Genomic DNA, 17,845 nt, shown 5'->3' with positions numbered 1-17,845 from the left:
TAAGTTGCAGCAATAAATATCTAATGCACTAAATCAGTTGTCAATCCAATTTTTCTAGATCTTGAAGGAAAAAAAATTGAATAAATCTAATTTCATACAATGAAGTACAAAAGAACAAGTGATGATGTGACATCATCAGCCCACCTAATTAATATTCATGGCGACTGTTTTGACAAAATATTACTAAACTTTTAAAATTCAATAACTTTGCGGCATTAAAAATAAATTTTCGGCATTTTGCTCTGTGGATTTTAAGCTATATATACTTTCAGCCTGGGTCACCCATTTAATCAAAATATATTTTTGCTATTTATGTATTTATTTATTTATTGTATGTGAGAGTTGGGTATTCATCTACAACGAAACTGCATGAATTTTTCTCCAATGAAGCTCAGAGCCAGGCCATTTTTTATGAAGCAAATAGGCAGATAATATATATATTTGCCGCCAAGAGTCTGGTTTGAAACTATGGTTGTCGAGTTTTCTTGCCAAAATACTGATCAGGTTGGCATCTGTGAGACATTGTTTTGTATCAAATATTCCTCATATAATTTCAAATTTTACCCTTTCATTTCTTAGGACCGTACTAGTGATTTTTTTTATTCTCCATCGTGGAATTTTTTTTTTTTTGGGGGGGGGGGTGAGGAGGAACAAATGCCCCTCCCCATCAGTAAATAGTCTGCAAGAATAACTACATAATTTTTAAACAAGTGGAATGCCTCTGGCCGTCTCACCTGCATCACGCGGTTCAATATAGCAGCAGTGCTGACTTTGAATACCACTCTAACTCGCACAAGATGTTCAGTGATACATGGTTACTCTTATGTCCACTTTTTATGAACTAGACCAATAAACTTACAGAGATATGATGGTTATTCAACAAACAAGATGTTCAGTGATACATGGTTACTCTTATGTCCACTTTTTTATGAACTAGACCAATAAACTTACAGAGATATGATGGTTATTCAACAAAAAAACCCAACATAGCCAAAGTTCATTGACCTTACATGACCTTTGACCTTGATCAGGTGACCTGAAACTCGAACAGGATGTTCAGTGATACTTGATTACTCTTATGTACAAGTTTCATGAATCAGATCCATAAACTTTCAAACTTATGATGTTAATTCAACAGATACACCCAATTCGGCCAAAGTTCATTGACCTTTGACCTTGGTCATGTGACCTGAAACGCGCACAGGATGTTCAGTGATACTTGATTACTCTAATGTCCAAGTTTAATGAACTAGACCAATAAACTTTCAAAGTTATGATGGTGATTCAACAGATACCCCCGATTCGGCAAAAGTTCATTGACCCTAAATGACCTTTGACCTTAATCATGAGACCTGAAACTTGCACAAAATTTTCAGTGATGCTTGATTACTATTGTGTCCAAGTTTCATGAATCAGATCCATAAACTTTCAAAGTTATGATGGGAATTCAACAGATATCCCCAATTCGGCCAAAGTTCATTGACCCTAAATGACCTTTGACCTTGGTCATGTGACGTGAAACTCATGTAGGATGTTCAGTGATACTTGATTAACCTAATGTCCAAGTTTCATGAACTAGGTCCATATATTTTCTAAGTTATGATGACATTTCAAAAACTTAACCTCAGGTTAAGATTTCGATGTTGATTCCTCCAACATGGTCTAAGTTCATTGACCCTAAATGACCTTTGACCTTGGTCATGTGACATGAAACTCTAATAGGATGTTCAGTAATACTTGATTAACCTTATGGCCAAGTTTTATTAACTAGGTCCATATACTTTCTAAGTTATGACGTCATTTCAAAAACTTAACCTCAGGTTAAGATTTGATGTTGACGCCGCCGCCGCCGCCGCCGTCGCCGCCGCCGTCGGAAAAGCGGCGCCTATAGTCTCACTTTGCTTCGCAGGTGAGACAAAAACCAGAGTTGTTCATATTGTAATACATCTATTATACACCAAAATAACACATTATTTGCTCATGCCTTTTACATGCTTTTAAATAAGGGATAAAATGGCATGCACAAAAATGAAAGGTTCAAAATGAATTCAGCAATCTGAACTGAGAACCACTATCATATGCAAACACAGGGGGCCACTTCCATTGACGAGTGGATACCATGCGCGACCATGGGGTCTCAAAAAGCACCCTAAGTATTCCATATTCTCAAAATGCACCCCTTAACAAGTATTGGTGTGTGAAACCCTACCCCTAACAAGTATTGGAAACAAAACAATATTCTTGGAAAGTATTTCCTGAATTAAGTACAGCAATATTTAAAGGACAAGTCCACCCCAACAAAAAATTGATTTGAATAAAAAGGGAAAAATCCAACAAACATAACACTGAAAATTTCTTAAAAATCGGATGTAAAATAAAATAGTTATGACATTTTAAATTTTCGCTTAATTTCACAAAACAATTATATGCACATCCTGGTTGGTATGCAAATGAGGAGACTGATGACATCATCCTCTCATTATTTCTTTTGTATTTTATTACATGAAATATTCTAATTTTCTCTTCATTGTCAAGTGAAACAACAATAATTCCTCCTTGAACATATGGAATTACCGTTGTTTAATACTATATGGTTCAGTTAACTTGGTCCTTATTGTCAAATCTGTAAAAAATGAAACATTGTATAATTAAAACAATAAACAAAAGAAAAAGTGAGTGATGGACATCATCGACTGACTCATTTGCATGACATTGAATTGTGCATATCACTGTTTTGTAAAAAGTGAAATTTAAAATGCAATAACTTTCTTATTTTACATCCGATTTTGATGAAATTTTCAGCATTATGCTAGTTTGATTTTTCTCTATTTACTCAAATCAACATTTTCCTGTAATGGACTTGACCTTTAAATTGCTACGTCATGGACGCCAGACATTGGTTTTTACCTTTACCTACATCATTGGCTTAAGTATGGCCCCACCTCCCGCAAATCATACTCTAAACATGTAACGTTAACCTAGTGTTGACTGTCGGGGCAAAAAGTACATCCTTTATAAAACATTTTGTTTTAAACCCTCACAAATTTGACCCTAAACACATAGCTTTCCTCGCGAAGTAGATAACCTTTTTTCATAATTTCAGTGTTTTTGACACCCTTATTACCCTACGTAACGTGTCCTTTCTTAAAAAAAACATTCTTTTTTATGTGTTTTTTGTTATCTACTTGTCAATGTAAGTGGGACAGTAAGGGAGTAAATTCATACAATCAAAATACAAAATAATTCTTTGAAATTGATTACTACAGTTCTGGTTCTTTATTGAAAATTTGACAAACCCTGATAATCGACAGCAATGAATTCAGTTTGAGGTGCAGGACAAGAAGCATTTCAGTACACAAAGTTCCAGGTAAATATTATTCAAACACTTTAAACCTGACACAGTCAAGTTATTGTGGCATGTTCTCAAGTAAAGTTTATGAAGAAGCAAATGTTTATGACAATTGACATTAAATGTACAAATCCTGGAATTACAAATTTGTATTTTTATTCAGAAGATGATCATGATGATCATTTTAACTGAAGAATATGGTAATGTTTGCATCACACATGTGCAATTAACAAATAAGACAAATTTAGGATTCAAGCCATCTGAAATATTAAAGACAAACCAATCCGATACACATGGCTTCATCTACAAAGTGAGATTTTTTTAAAAGCACAAATGTTGATTTCCTACTTAAGAGTCAAACAGAATAGAAGCTCGCTTCATATCATTTCAGATGCCTTTTAAAATGATTGCTGTCATAACTTATTTCTTATTGTATGCTTATGTACTTGGGTTGCATGCATTTTTTTTCTTTCTCCACATAGATGCATTTGTAAAAATCTATAAAAGCACCTAGCTGACATTAACTAGAAGCAAATATATCAACCATAAGTGGTATTAAAGTGACTAAAAACCCTTACTTATGTCTCTCACATTCACTAATATTTACACAAAAAGTACTAAAAACAAGGATATAACATAATCAGGCTACATATGGTTACTTCTAATTTAAAACTGCTACTATTTACATAAGAAAACATATAAAAACTGAAAATGACAACCTATATATAGACTACTTTCATAGCATTTTTATTATGCACTTAGCTGTTTTACAGCAGATAACCTACTGTCTAAACCCTATATATCCAGTCATACTGTCGAAAAGGCAAGTGAAATACATAATCTTAATTAGAACATACATTTCAGGAAAATAGAAAAGTGTAAAATTTGCTGATCATTTTTTAATTCTTTAATTTTCAAGTGCTCACCACTAATGCCAACAAAGAAATGTTAAGGAGTATACTGCAATAACATATTCACTGAATACACATAGTTCTTTAACAAATCTTGCACAAGTATTTTAGTCACAAAACCAGACATCTAACTGATTATCAAAATATATTCTCCATAATAAGACGACCAAGAATTATTTCAAACAGCAACATACATGAATATATTACTACATAACAGAAGATGTTAATTAAAAATATACCGATGACGAACAAAGTTTTATCATGTTTAATTCAAGTTGGAATTTAGTTGTTTCTGATAGTGTTCTGCTATCCTAAGTAGCATCAAATAATAAGTTCCGTAGATTACATTCTCCAACAATTTCAAACTTAACAAATAAATCTAGACAAACACTGACAATCTGATTTCAAAAGTATGAGTAATATCAATTAGTTAAGAAATGTGTATAAATAAGATGCTGATTATCAAAACAACTAAAAAGAGAATTAATCACTACAACTATATACAATTTACAATAAAATTGTTGAGCTTCAAAGGGGAGAGGGTGTCGAACCTTAAAATAGGAAGGATAAGATCATTTTCATTTTGTATTGGAGTTGTCCAAGTCACTGTTAATACACGAGCCTGTTTCTTAAATCTGCAACAAAATTTTTGGATCAATGCACCAGAACAACAAGATAGAAATATCCTTTTTTTAAGGAGCAGTGCTCTGGGCAAACTTGCAGTTTCCAAAATGTCACTGTTTGATATTCAATTTCTTTCAATACACATTCAAATGATTTTGATATTCATTATGAAAGCATAATCAGAAGAAAAAAAAAACACACTAGCAACTCACAAGGGAAATGGAGAAACTCCTCTGTTGCCGCGGTGTACATTTATTTGATGTTTTAAGTAGATCTCTTACAGAATTATTACAGATTTTCAATTAAATCGGCAGGCAATTTCAGTATGGTTATGCAGTAAAAATGACACTGTGATATTCAATTGCAACACAAAGTGGTAAGTATGGCATCAGAAATAGCAAATGGTTAATTCATTCAAAGTCTTAGCATTCATGATTCTCATGTCTGCAAATATGGCGTTACCAAATTTTTTTTCTCTCATTAACTTCAAAGAACTAGTACCGTAAAATTGTCAGTATACTATGTCAAACACACAAACATGTAGAAACCTGCCTATTTCAGCCTTTGATAAAGAGAAAGATTTTGAGTCGATATTACGCTTGTAGTATTTGGAACATGACCAAAAATTTCATGAACATAATGCCAGTGTTCCATAACAAAAAGCAGGGTGTTTGATCATAAAAGAATTTTTTACACTGATTGCATTGATTACAATGTAACATTAATAACAAAGATCCATCATACATACAATCAGCCAATAGGCTTTACGTTATGGAACCATGATGTCCATGCAATGACACTGAAGATGTATATGGAGATCGTCTCTCTTATTCAATAATCATTGAAGATTTATGCATTTTCCTAACTTAACTTGAAAGCATTTGCCTGTTCATGATTATATCATATTTTAAAAGGGGATCCAGGTCAAGCAATACAGATTTTTTTTTCCCGAATCCAAAGTCTAACTACTAAATAACCTGAGACAAGACTTAATTAAGCGTGACAAGAAAAAATAAGGCATTCACCTCTTCATGATTTTCATGGTATGGGTAAGAAGGTAAAATGACATTGCCATTGTTCTCAAGAATATTTTACTGCAATTAGCTTTCATACGTTGATCGGAACCACAAAGACATTTGATTTCTACAACATATGCCAAAAACATGATAGTGATCCATTAGTTTTTATATGACGTAAGCTTTGGAATGCATGAGCATCATAATCACTGCCATGCTAAAACCAGAGTAATAATTGCGGAGCATCCAATATTATGGATGTGTGCCCTTGATATAAGATTATGGATTTTCATCAGGATACAAACTTTGACAAACATGGCATTTCAACATTTCCAGTTCATGAAATTTGAGCAGTAAGGTCTATACAGAATTCCCCCAAAATACCCATCTGTGATTGTTCCTACAATATTAACATTGGATAAATAACATTTGAATCATCCAAGGCATGATCACTCTGCTACGAGTAGAAGTATAAAAAGCAGCTGGTTAAAAGTTTCCATTTACTAGTTGATTAAACATGATTGATTGTTGACCAAGTGCAAAACTAGGACATCCTCTGCAACTTTTTAATACCTACAAAAAATTTGTACAAAACTACTCTTAAAACCTCGCAAGTGACGATTATAATGATACGAGTGGTAATGTTGAATTCTACAGTGATTAAAAAGTGCTGTCGTAGTTTCATCAGTACACGTTACATTAGGGTGCATCTGTCTTCTCGACCCTGTATTGGAAAAAAGACAGAACAAAGAAAAACATATATTACATTTTTGTGGTAAGTGTTTTATTTTTGTCATTTACTTTATTTTACAATGTGACAAAAATACATCATAGAGATCATATCCTTGAATTAGAAATCTAAACCATGTAACTATCATGATGGGGACACAATTGGTACATGTTGGTCTTGGGCTCTTTCTATGAATTTTTAACATGATAAAAGAAAGGACATAAATACCATCATGTGGGTCTACCTTACTTAATTCCAGAAGAAGCAGGCATCCCAAAATGCATTATTAGTACACAAGATTCTCTGCATCTTTTCAAGTATAACTTGATATCAAGGGATTAACTTGTGCCAGTCTAAAGAACAACTCACACCCTCCCTTCCAAGCAAAAGTGACAAAAGGGGGATTATAAATAACACAATCGCATTGAAAGAGTCCTCAAATTACCCCCAAGTTGGTATACTACTTAGGCACATCCTGTTCACTGGTATTGACAAGTATCAATGCATGAATGCAATTCATGAGAGACCAATGTGAGAGGAATGTTTCGAGGGGTTCTTCCAGAGAGGAAAACTATACCACATAATTTTAAAACGATGGGAAATCGGTCTCATACATGTCCGAAAAGGCACATTTGGATGACTAGCGTGCCCAAATGTTTGCAGTACACAGAAAAAAGTACACTCGGTCATAGAATACAACCTGCAATCAAACCACCTTAACCCTTACAGAGCCAGGTTAAGACCCAGCGTGGCCGTATTGTGCAAAATGTTTAACCCTAAAAAGACTGGGGGGGGCTGATTCAGCCCCCCCTTGACATTTTTCGAGATAAATCCGCCGCGCGAAATTTTTTGACCGCGTCGCTCGCTGACTTTTTAATTTCAAGTCTCGCGCAACTTTTGAGACCAAAATTGTGACCCCCGGGTACGCGGTTCCAAAATTACGCAACATTTCGTAAGTGCATGCAGATCCAAAATTACTCAAAAACGTGAATTTGTGTACAAATCCAATGCAAATAGTGTTCTTAGCCAAAATTCATAAATGTATCATTATTTTTCCTTTTACTGCTTAAAATCAATTAATTTTATCTTGCTTATGGTCAAAATAAAGTCCCCAACAATTTCCATTGAAAAAACAATAAAAAACAAAAAGTCGAAAAACAAAGAAATACATAAGAAATTAAGAAAACAATAGAATACATAAGAAAATAAATGTGATTTTGAAATTTTTAAAAAATTAATTTGATCAGATGCCTATCTAGAGTATGTGAAACAAAAATTAGCATTTCAGGGGCATTATTTATTTAATTAGAGCAAACTTATGATTTTACGCATAAATTAGCATAATTAATGAGACATGAGATTTTTTGCAGAATTTGATGTTGTAGCTTTGTAGATAATGCCATGGGTAACGCGTGTGCCAATTTTTGTAGCGATCGCGCGATCGACGGCCGAGAGCCCCCCCCCAGTCTTCTTAGGCGTCGAAATAGCCCAGTCTATTTAGGGTTAAAGGAGAAGGATGCAGAACCCCCCCCCTCCCGGGAACTTGTAGGGTTTTTAGTATAGAAACACAGTTAATGAGCTCTACTTGAAATCACGCAGTGGTACTTCTTGTTGTTCTTTGGTGCCGCATCATGAATAGAGACTAGTGCCTCAATCTAACATTAATCCAGGAATTTGAGGATAAGAAAAGCACACATACCTCTCTGTATTCATGTGTTGTGACTTCCTTTATCACTGTGCGAGTTGCCATCACCTGCAATAAAACAATAAGATATATGATAAGGGAGTGAGACCATAACAGCTGGTGTTTGAGATTATCTATTGTTTATGATTATCACTTCTGTGTCGCATCTTGCAAAGAGTTGTGACAGAATCAAATCAATCTCAAAATTGCAATTGATCTATATTTGTGTGGTTAAGAGATTTTCAAATAAAACGATATTTGAGTTTGATTTTCATCTCTTTCAACTCTTTGGAGGACAGGGTACTGGTGAATGTTTCATAAGATTGAAATTACACATGACATTACGCACAACTGGAACATGTTCTCAGGTGCTACATAGGGCCCAATTTTCTGAAGATCTCACACAGATAAGCATGTATGGGACTACATCTCAATTGTCAGCCTGACAGTTTCAGATCTGATTTGTTATAAATCGAATGTAGCCGGCATCTGAAGAGTAATCTTTTGCAGTGGATCATTTTTTTCATGATATTGTTCATAAAAATCATGGACAGAATTAGACAGCTCACAATGTCAATCTTTCCCACAACTTTTTCTTTGAATGCCAATTATTCTGTTTTCATGGAGAATTTGATACCATTCAGATATAAATAATCCAGAGTAGATCAAGATTTGACCAGCAGACATTATTCAACACTAACTAGACTGGGCTATTTCGATGCCTAGACTGGGGGGGGGGCTGATTCAGCCCACCCCTTATAATCTCGGCCGTTGATCGTGCGATCGCGACGAAACTTGGCACACGCGTTACCCATGGCATAATCTACAAAACTACTAGATCAAATTCTGCAAAAAATCTTATTGTTAATTAATTATGCTAATTTATGCATAAAATCAAAATTTTGCTTTCATTATAATGCCCCTAAAATGCTAATTTTATGGTACACAGACACTTTATATGAATCTGATCAAATGTACAAAAAAAAATCAAAATGACATTTATTTTCTTATGTATTTTACTGTTTTCTAAATTTCTTATGTATATCCATGTTTTTTGACTTTCTGTTTTTTATTGTTTTTTCTATGGAAATTGTTTAGGACTTTATTTGGAGCATAAATAAGATGGAATTAATTGATTTCAATCAGTAAAAGGAAAAATAATGATACATTTACGAATTTGGGATAAAAACTCTATTTGCATTGGATTTGTACACAAATTCATGTTTTTGTGCACTTTCGGGTCTGCATGCTGTTACGAAATGTTGCGTAATTTTGGAACCGCGTACCTGGGGGTCGCAAATTTGGTCTCAAAAGTTGCGCGAGACTTAAATGTAAAAACTCAGTGAGCGACACGGTCAAAAAATTTCCCACGGCGGATTTATCACGAAAAATGTTGAGGGGGTTTTTAGGGTTAATGCTACTGGATATTGCCCTATGGTTAAGTAAATATCTCACTTTTCCCTGGCCTTACACTTCCCAGAGGCTGAGCAAGCTTTGCCAAAGAATTTGTTTTGATTGGTCTGATCACTATTTCACTTACTGTACATTATAAGAATCTCTCAATCAATTTCAAGTACATTTTAGATGCCAAAATCAATCAAAATTCTTATAATTGAAATTTTGTTTTTCTTGCAACAACAAGTATAAACCAATTTGCTTTAAGCAAAACGGGTTTATCACTTGTGAATTTGCGATTGACTGCAAATGTTTATTGCAACATTCCCTTAGTATACCACATGAGGTCTGAGAAAAAGTGCAGAGTATGTATCCATGCCATTTCAGAACTTCCCAAATTGGCAACACTTACCTCCCCAGAAGCATCAACCAGAGTGGTTTCCACGTTGTCCCCGGTGCCCCAAGACTCTGTGTTCTTGAAGACCAGGTCTGTGGGTGCGCTTTGGGACTTGCCACTGCCAGAGGCCCAGACAGTCACCTCCTGGCCAGCCTTCAGGACGTACTTGCTGGTGAACTTGTAGGACTGTTCGCTGCCACCGTCCGCACTGCGCTTCAAGTGCCAGCCGCCCAATGCTTGGTCCTGGAGAGGCAGTGAAATAAAAGGAGATAAATCAAGATCAAAATGATTATATAGTCACGGTTCCCAGCTTTTCAAGAAAACAAAATTCCCTGATAATTATTTAAAACCATTCCCAGTTTTGTATGTTTTCTAAGTTATTGCAGAGAATTACATGTATTTTCAGTAAAAAAATTAATGTAAAACTAATTAGTGCCACTATAACCAGTCATTCAATGGATGCAACAAAATATACCAGAGTCTGACTAACAACCATGCTTTCGACTTTTGGGCTGATCAAAATCCCTGATTTTCTCTCATTTGAGGCATTTTTCCTTGATTTGAGGTATTTTCAAAATAAAAGTCCCTGATCTATCCCTGACTGGAAAAAAGTAAAATTATTTCCCCCGATTTCCCTGATGGGCTGGGAACCCTGATAGCAGATGATGTTTGAAGGTTTGGAAGGTGGTATGAACAAATGTGAAGTGGTTTATGGTAAACCATGTGTAAAGCACTGGCAAGGACTAAGAGAAAGTGGATAGGGAAAGAAGTAAAATGGAGGTTGGAAAGAAGAATATCTTTTGGAAATTAGTGGAGTCCTTAACCCTATATAGCCCCTCGACATTTTTCACGATAATTTTTAAATGCATAAAAATAATGCGCTGAAATTTCATGACTATTTTCTTTCACATCTCCCGCACATTTTGAGACCCTGTTTGCGAAAATCGGGGGTACACTTGCGGAGATATAGCACATATTCGTGACCAATGTCACCGAAAATGGCAATTTCCATCGACTTTTGTGTGTACAATGTATGGGTTTTACAAGAAGTGTTGTCAGATGAATGTTTTTTTTCTGTTTTTCCTCACATAACTTTCTTTTGGGCTATCACCAACTATTCTAGATTAAAAAAAAACAATAAAAAATAGAGATTTCAAAACACGGAAGGAAACAAGAATATTATCCAACAAAATAGCCTAAAAGGTGTCAGTTGAAAAATAATTTCACATTTTATAGTGGATTGTGATGACACTTTATGAAATACTATGTGACCTGTAAACAATTATGCAAATGATTTGCATACATTTATGATTTGTTATCAGTAGAGTTACAAAAACCAGATATACATGCCATTCATGATTGCTCTTAAGTTTGCTGAATCATAAGTCACATCTAATAAATTACTTTGAAACATTCAACTTTCTGGCTGCTACATGTAATGAATATTCATTTATCTCTAATTTGCATAAGTATTTTCACTTTTTGATGATATAATGTCAAAATATAAAGTAAATATCACCTTTCTTCAGTACACAACTAGAAAAAAAAATTTATGCCCAGACGTGGTAATCAATATGTGAAATTCAGAATTTCGAGAAAAATTAGCATATGCGCATAATTAATTACTATTATAATCTAATAATTATACAATTTCAATACAGTTGAGTGAGCTGTCTTTTAGATTACATGACTGGCTACTAACATGCTTGATTCCATTGCATTTTCTCAAAAAATGGGGGGAAAACTACAACAAGTGGAATGCCTCTGGCCGTCTCACCTGCATCACGCGGTTCAATATAGCAGCAGTGCTGACTATGAATACTACTCTAACTCGCACAAGATGTTCAGTGATACATGGTTACTCTTATGTCCAAGTTTAATGAACTAGACCACTTTTTATGAACTAGACCAATAAACTTACAGAGATATGATGGTGGTTATTCAACGAAAAACCCCAACATGGCCAAAGTTCATTGACCTTACATGACCTTTGACCTTGATCATGTGACCTGAAACTCGCACAGGATGTTCAGTGATACTTGATTACTCTTATGTACAAGTTTCATGAATCAGATCCATAAACATTCAAAGTTATGATGGTAATTCAACAGATACACCCAATTCGGCCAAAGTTCATTGACCTTTGAACTTGGTCATGTGACCTGAAATGAGCACAGGATGTTCAGTGATACTTGATTACTCTAATGTCCAAGTTCAATGAACTAGACCAATAAACTTTCAAAGTTATGATGGTAATTCAACAGATACCCCCGATTCGGCCAAAGTTCATTGACCCTAAATGACCTTTGACCTTAATCATGAGACCTGAAACTTGCACAAAATGTTCAGTGATGCTTGATTACTATTATGTCCAAGTTTCATTAATCAGATCCATAAACTTTCAAAGTTATGATGGGAATTCAACAGATATCCCCAATTCGGCCAAAGTTCATTGACCCTAAATGACCTTTGACCTTGGTCATGTGACGTGAAACTCATGCAGGATGTTCAGTGATACTTGATTAACCTTATGTCCAAGTTTCATGAACTAGGTCCATATATTTTCTAAGTTATGATGACATTTCAAAAACTTAACCTCAGGTTAAGATTTCGATGTTGATTCCTCCAACATGGTCTAAGTTCATTGACCCTAAATGACCTTTGACCTTGGTCATGTGACATGAAACTCTAATAGGATGTTCAGTAATACTTGATTAACCTTATGGCCAAGTTTTATGAACTAAGTCCATATACTTTCTAAGTTATGACATCATTTCAAAAACTTAACCTCAGGTTAAGATTTGATGTTGACGCCGCCGCCGCCGCCGTCGGAAAAGCGGCGCCTATAGTCTCACTTTGCTTCGCAGGTGAGACAAAAAAATGAAAATTCCTTGAAAAATTTGAATATTTGCATAATTAATTAGATAAATAAAAAATGATAATAAATATCACAAATTTGACAACGCATTCTTGTAAAATACAAAATGAGACACCAACACACCAAATTTGGTCGCAATCGGTCGATAAACGGCCGAGATCTGAGGGGGGGGCAAATAGGCCCCCCCCGGGCTATGCAATTTCGAAATAGCCCGGGCTATATAGGGTTAAATAGTCTGTAAACCAGAAAGAGTAGAATACATGTAGCTTGAGTAGTCGGCAAGATGAGAGGCTTCACTACAAGGCTGGCTTGATTTAAAGAGATGAAAGAGGGCTGGATTGAGTCAGAGAGTGGAGTTGTAGAGCAGATGACAGGACTTGACATTTTGGGCAGGTTGGCTCTCTGTTTTCTGTCCTAAAAACAGACAGTCAACCTGCCCGAAATTTGAGAAATTGTAAGTGTACATATCCTAAAGAAGATTCTAATTCTACTAGTTTATGATTACAGGTTCACACTGGGATGAAGGGAACAATGAGTACGCCACTAAGCCCAGCGTTTCAAAACTGCATATCCCTGAGGACTTACCGTTTCAGAGTTATTGTGCAGCTTCACAAATTTTCCTTCAGGGTCGCTCTCTACGATGGCCACGACACCATTGTTGGTGGCGCTCTGGGTGATGCTGGATTCGTCTTCCACACGACGTCTCTTGCTTGGCCTGGGGTCCCTGGATGCAGCCTTTGTCTTGCGAGGGGGTGTGGAGATTCTCAGCCTGAAAGGGAAGGAGGGGGGGGGGGTAGGCAAGGCAAGAAAAGACATCAAACATAAATACAATCATGCACTCATCCCACACGGTCCAATCCTAGTTCATCTATAATTATGTGGTCTAATTGCTAATAAGACCATTTACCATTTGCCTGATTTCCAATTAGACTTAACCCATTTCATCTAATTTCAAGTAAATCTAAAACCACCCAGTCTATATGATTTAGATAACTATCTGAGAATCAAACCTTTACTTGACAAATTGCAAAATACTTAGTAGGCCTAGATGAAATTAGTTTATATTTATAACCATTAGAATACATGATGATTAGACTAGTATTTTTTAGACTATGTGGAGTGTAGACCAAATGGCAATTGGACCAAAATGATACCAATTGGATTTAGCCCAAGTGGTACTAGACTATCTGAGTAGAGCAATAGCTTTTAGACCAAGGAAATACAAACCCTATGGCCCGTATTCTGAACTTGGGTTTAAATGAAACCCTGGTTTAAGTTGTGGTTTAACTACCGAAGAGCCAATCGGGGCACAAAACACCCAATAGTAAACATCCAAGGTTTTAATTCATTATGACACTCAAATTGTTAACAAATGTCCGGGAATGAGAACTGAAGTATTTTTCTTCATTATGAAAGCAAAAGGAAATAAAATAGTAAACATAAAAAATATACAATAAAAACAATTTTTTGAATTTTTGGCTCCCCATAATATTAGTACCGTGTTAGACTGTAGCGTAGTCTAAGTTAAACCTGACTTCAGAATACTGGCCTGTATCTCAAAGACTGCCCATAAACTCTGTGATCGGGAACCCATTCAGTACACCTGGGCAGAGAGCGGTAATTGTAGATAAATGCCTTGTCAAAGGATGCTAAAATTCTTTTTAAAATATATCAATTGCATTCATCCTAACCTGGTTTCCTCTCCCTCCAGAAGCTTGCGATAGGTAGCGATCTCGTTGTCGAGACTGAGCTTAATGTTGAGTAGGTCATCGTAGTCCCTGAGCTGCTCGGCCACAGCATCACGGAGCTGCTGAAGCTCCTTGTCCCTCAGGGTGATTGCTTCAAGGTGATCATCCTGCTCCTGGCGAAGCTGTTTCTCAAGGTCCTTGATACGGGCGATCAGGGCATCGTTCTGCAAGAGGTTTTAAAACAGGTGGGTATTCTGAATGATTTTGTAGATTTATTTAGTCTTTCAAAGTTTTAGAATGTTGCAGAGTACATGTACATGTATGTGCCGTTGTTTAACTATAAGATGAAAAGAAATCTTACGACTATTGTCCAGTAAGTTCAAACTCCTATTTATTTGGGCACATTCTCTTCACAGCATTCATTTTCAAACAAAGATAGGAACAAATATATTGCTGATAAAGATATACACTGTACTCTCTATAAACCCACAGGTTTCTAAATGAGAAAAAATTTCCAAACCATATATTGGACAGGATTTTTTGCCCCAAAGCATACTAATCAATCACTTCTGAACTGTTCAAGTAGATCATTAACATTAAAGCCGTGGTTAAAAAACGTTCCGTAAAACCTTGATGTTAAAAACCACCTGCTAAATGTGCATTTTCCTTTACTTTGCTGCAGAGTTACAGTGCTTAGAAGTTGGTATACAGAAAGACTATTACAGTGTAGATGAGGATGGGAACAACTTACATGTACATGTGTACTGTATATAGATTACAGAGAGGTTAAATGACATTTATTAAATGTGCACAATGAAAAAAATCACTACAATGACACACCTGAAAGATTTTTTTTTAACAAGGTGTTTGTAAAAACAAGAACCAAGTAAAAGCCATTGCAGGAAACATGTAATAAATGCCAAGAACACTTGCTATATGTAAAAGAGAGCTAAACTGCCACACAATCTGAGTCTTATGCTCCACAATTAGAATGTGCAAAAGAAAGCGAATATACATTTCCAAAACTACATTTGCGCATATCATAAAGGATAACTTGAAGACAGAATAGGGCCTGATATAATTAGCTTCCAAGGTAGTATACAAATACATGTATTTGAGAAAAAATGAAGAGCTTTGAAATTGGTAAAACATGAGTGAAAACAGAGTTTCCACATAAGAGGCCTGCCACCGGGATGCATACTGCCACCTTTTTTTTTTAAGAGAGGCTTTAATGCATTTGAAGGCATTGTGAATTTTTATTTCAGCTCACAAACCTCTCGTAGTCTGAGGATATTATATTCAGCTGTGACAGAACTGATCTTTTGAAGAACCTGTTTTTAATAACAGAAGGAAATGTTGCAAGCCAGAAAAGGGTTGTTTATACCACAGAGGTGCTGATAAAATGCAGGGATTGCTTTCAATTACAGGATAAGTATCAAGACAACTGCAAGTCTGCAACATTATTAAACTGGATAATCTGTAGCTGACACTTCCAAAGAGAGAAAGAAAGATTGGTATTGGAATGATTTTCCCTGTTGTAGCATGTTGCTCATGAATAAGTATCTTCCTTCTTTTTTAAATTGAGACAAAAACTAGATGATCCACATAAATTCTTATGTGAAGAATATTAGCATTAATCTAGCAAAATCATTTCATATTGATGTTCAAATAGCTTAACAAAAACAATTAGAAAATCTACCCTGATAGAATCCCTTCCAAGGACTGGTGACACTCAAACTGGTAGTAGGAGTAGTAATTTCATGATCAATTGAAACACAGTCACAAACAATTTACATTCCAGTCATCCGTAGAGTCAAGCTTAATGTCTATGCTTGACTTTCTATGCTTGCATGTTTATGGTACATGCTCCAAAATAAAGATGCAGACAAAATGTTTCATTAAAAAAAAAACAAAAAAACAGGAGACCTACCTGGGCACGGATGGTGGTAATCTCAGAGTTGAGGTCATCAACAGTGCTTCGGAGCTTGCGGACCTCATCCTGAGAGTTGACGGCATCATTCCTGTGACGCTCTGCCAGAGCCTTCAGATCAGCCAACTGCACAGGAAAAAAAAATGAATTCATTGATAACATTGTTATTTCCACTTCATCATTATGGGTCATCACTATTCATTTTGCTTGCTGAGAAGCAATTTTACATGCATGCATATTAAAACAAAATATATCATTATCATCATATGAGAAATGTACATTAATTCTACGGCTCAACAAATCCCCCTCCTTTTCTCCTTTCTAACAGTCCCACTCCTTTTTTTTCCAGAATATTTTGAAACTAGGCACAAAGAACAAGCTAACTGTCCACGGTGAATTACCCTGAGATGCCTGTTTCTAATAAAACTGTGAATGATATATGACTTAAAACTCACATTTAACTTCCCATTTGCATGTGGTACATATCACATTTATACCACATACATGTAGTCAAGCTTATTCTCAATCTCAAAGGGTGTTATGCGCACATTTGTGTACATGTACAAGCATGACTGCAAAATCACACTGTGTGTTGAGATAGCACCAGACTGACTGGATGGCGCATTACCCTATGCTTGCTACCAAATGCAAAGTACAGTATATGCAGCTTTAAAATGCAGTTCTACACATTTTTCTGTCATTTATTCCTCACCTTAGCACTAGTCCCCATGTCTTAAGACGTTACAACTCTCATGGCTTCTTCTTAAAACTGCTCCAAATCCTATGCACGTGCACACACCCACTGCACTACATGTAGCAGTCTGGTGGGGCTAGGGATATTCTACTAATAGTACTACTTACAATAGCTCCTTAGCTCATCTTAAATATTGATCCAATCAGATAATCATCTATTAGTACATGTAGATAGTGTATGACAGCACCACCTAGTCTGTGTGCACCCATTATCAGGCCGGCACAATAAGCCAACATGTGATATAAAGGTGGTTTATGAATGAACTATTGTGTTTGGGCACTCTCTATTCAAGTAGGACCTGGATGTTTTGGTAGACCTCAACCACTCAGTGTCTTGTCTGACCAGTGTGGCCAAAAGTATCAAATGAAAATACTTTGAGCAATTTGCCCCCATAGCATACATCTTCTTTGATATTTTGTTTTGTTTATCCAAGGCCAGGGTTGTAGTAAAGTTTGATCAACAGATTATCCAGGGCTTGAAGAATCAACA

At 35.7% G+C, this 17,845-nt stretch overlaps 1 protein-coding gene across 1 annotated transcript in view; it reads right to left on the bottom strand.

Annotated features, from left to right (window-relative positions):
* Positions 1–3,824: 3,824 nt before the first annotated feature.
* LOC121415747 (lamin-B1-like) overlaps positions 3,825–17,845 on the bottom strand; it is a 34,379-nt gene continuing 20,358 nt past the window's right edge. Inside the window, exons 5-10 of the mRNA XM_041609078.1 lie at positions 16,603–16,728; positions 14,676–14,896; positions 13,570–13,753; positions 10,122–10,349; positions 8,330–8,383; positions 3,825–6,624 (exon numbers count right to left, since the gene is read on the bottom strand). Of these exons, the coding sequence (XP_041465012.1) occupies positions 6,595–6,624; positions 8,330–8,383; positions 10,122–10,349; positions 13,570–13,753; positions 14,676–14,896; positions 16,603–16,728 (843 nt within the window). The 3' untranslated portion in view covers positions 3,825–6,594. The remainder of the gene's footprint in view (positions 6,625–8,329; positions 8,384–10,121; positions 10,350–13,569; positions 13,754–14,675; positions 14,897–16,602; positions 16,729–17,845) is intronic.

Source organism: Lytechinus variegatus, chromosome 5 (genome assembly GCF_018143015.1).
Source record: "Lytechinus variegatus isolate NC3 chromosome 5, Lvar_3.0, whole genome shotgun sequence".
NCBI lineage: Eukaryota > Metazoa > Echinodermata > Echinoidea > Temnopleuroida > Toxopneustidae > Lytechinus > Lytechinus variegatus.
The sequence above is the reverse complement of the archived record's forward strand: the minus strand, read 5'-3'. Positions and strand labels throughout refer to the sequence as shown.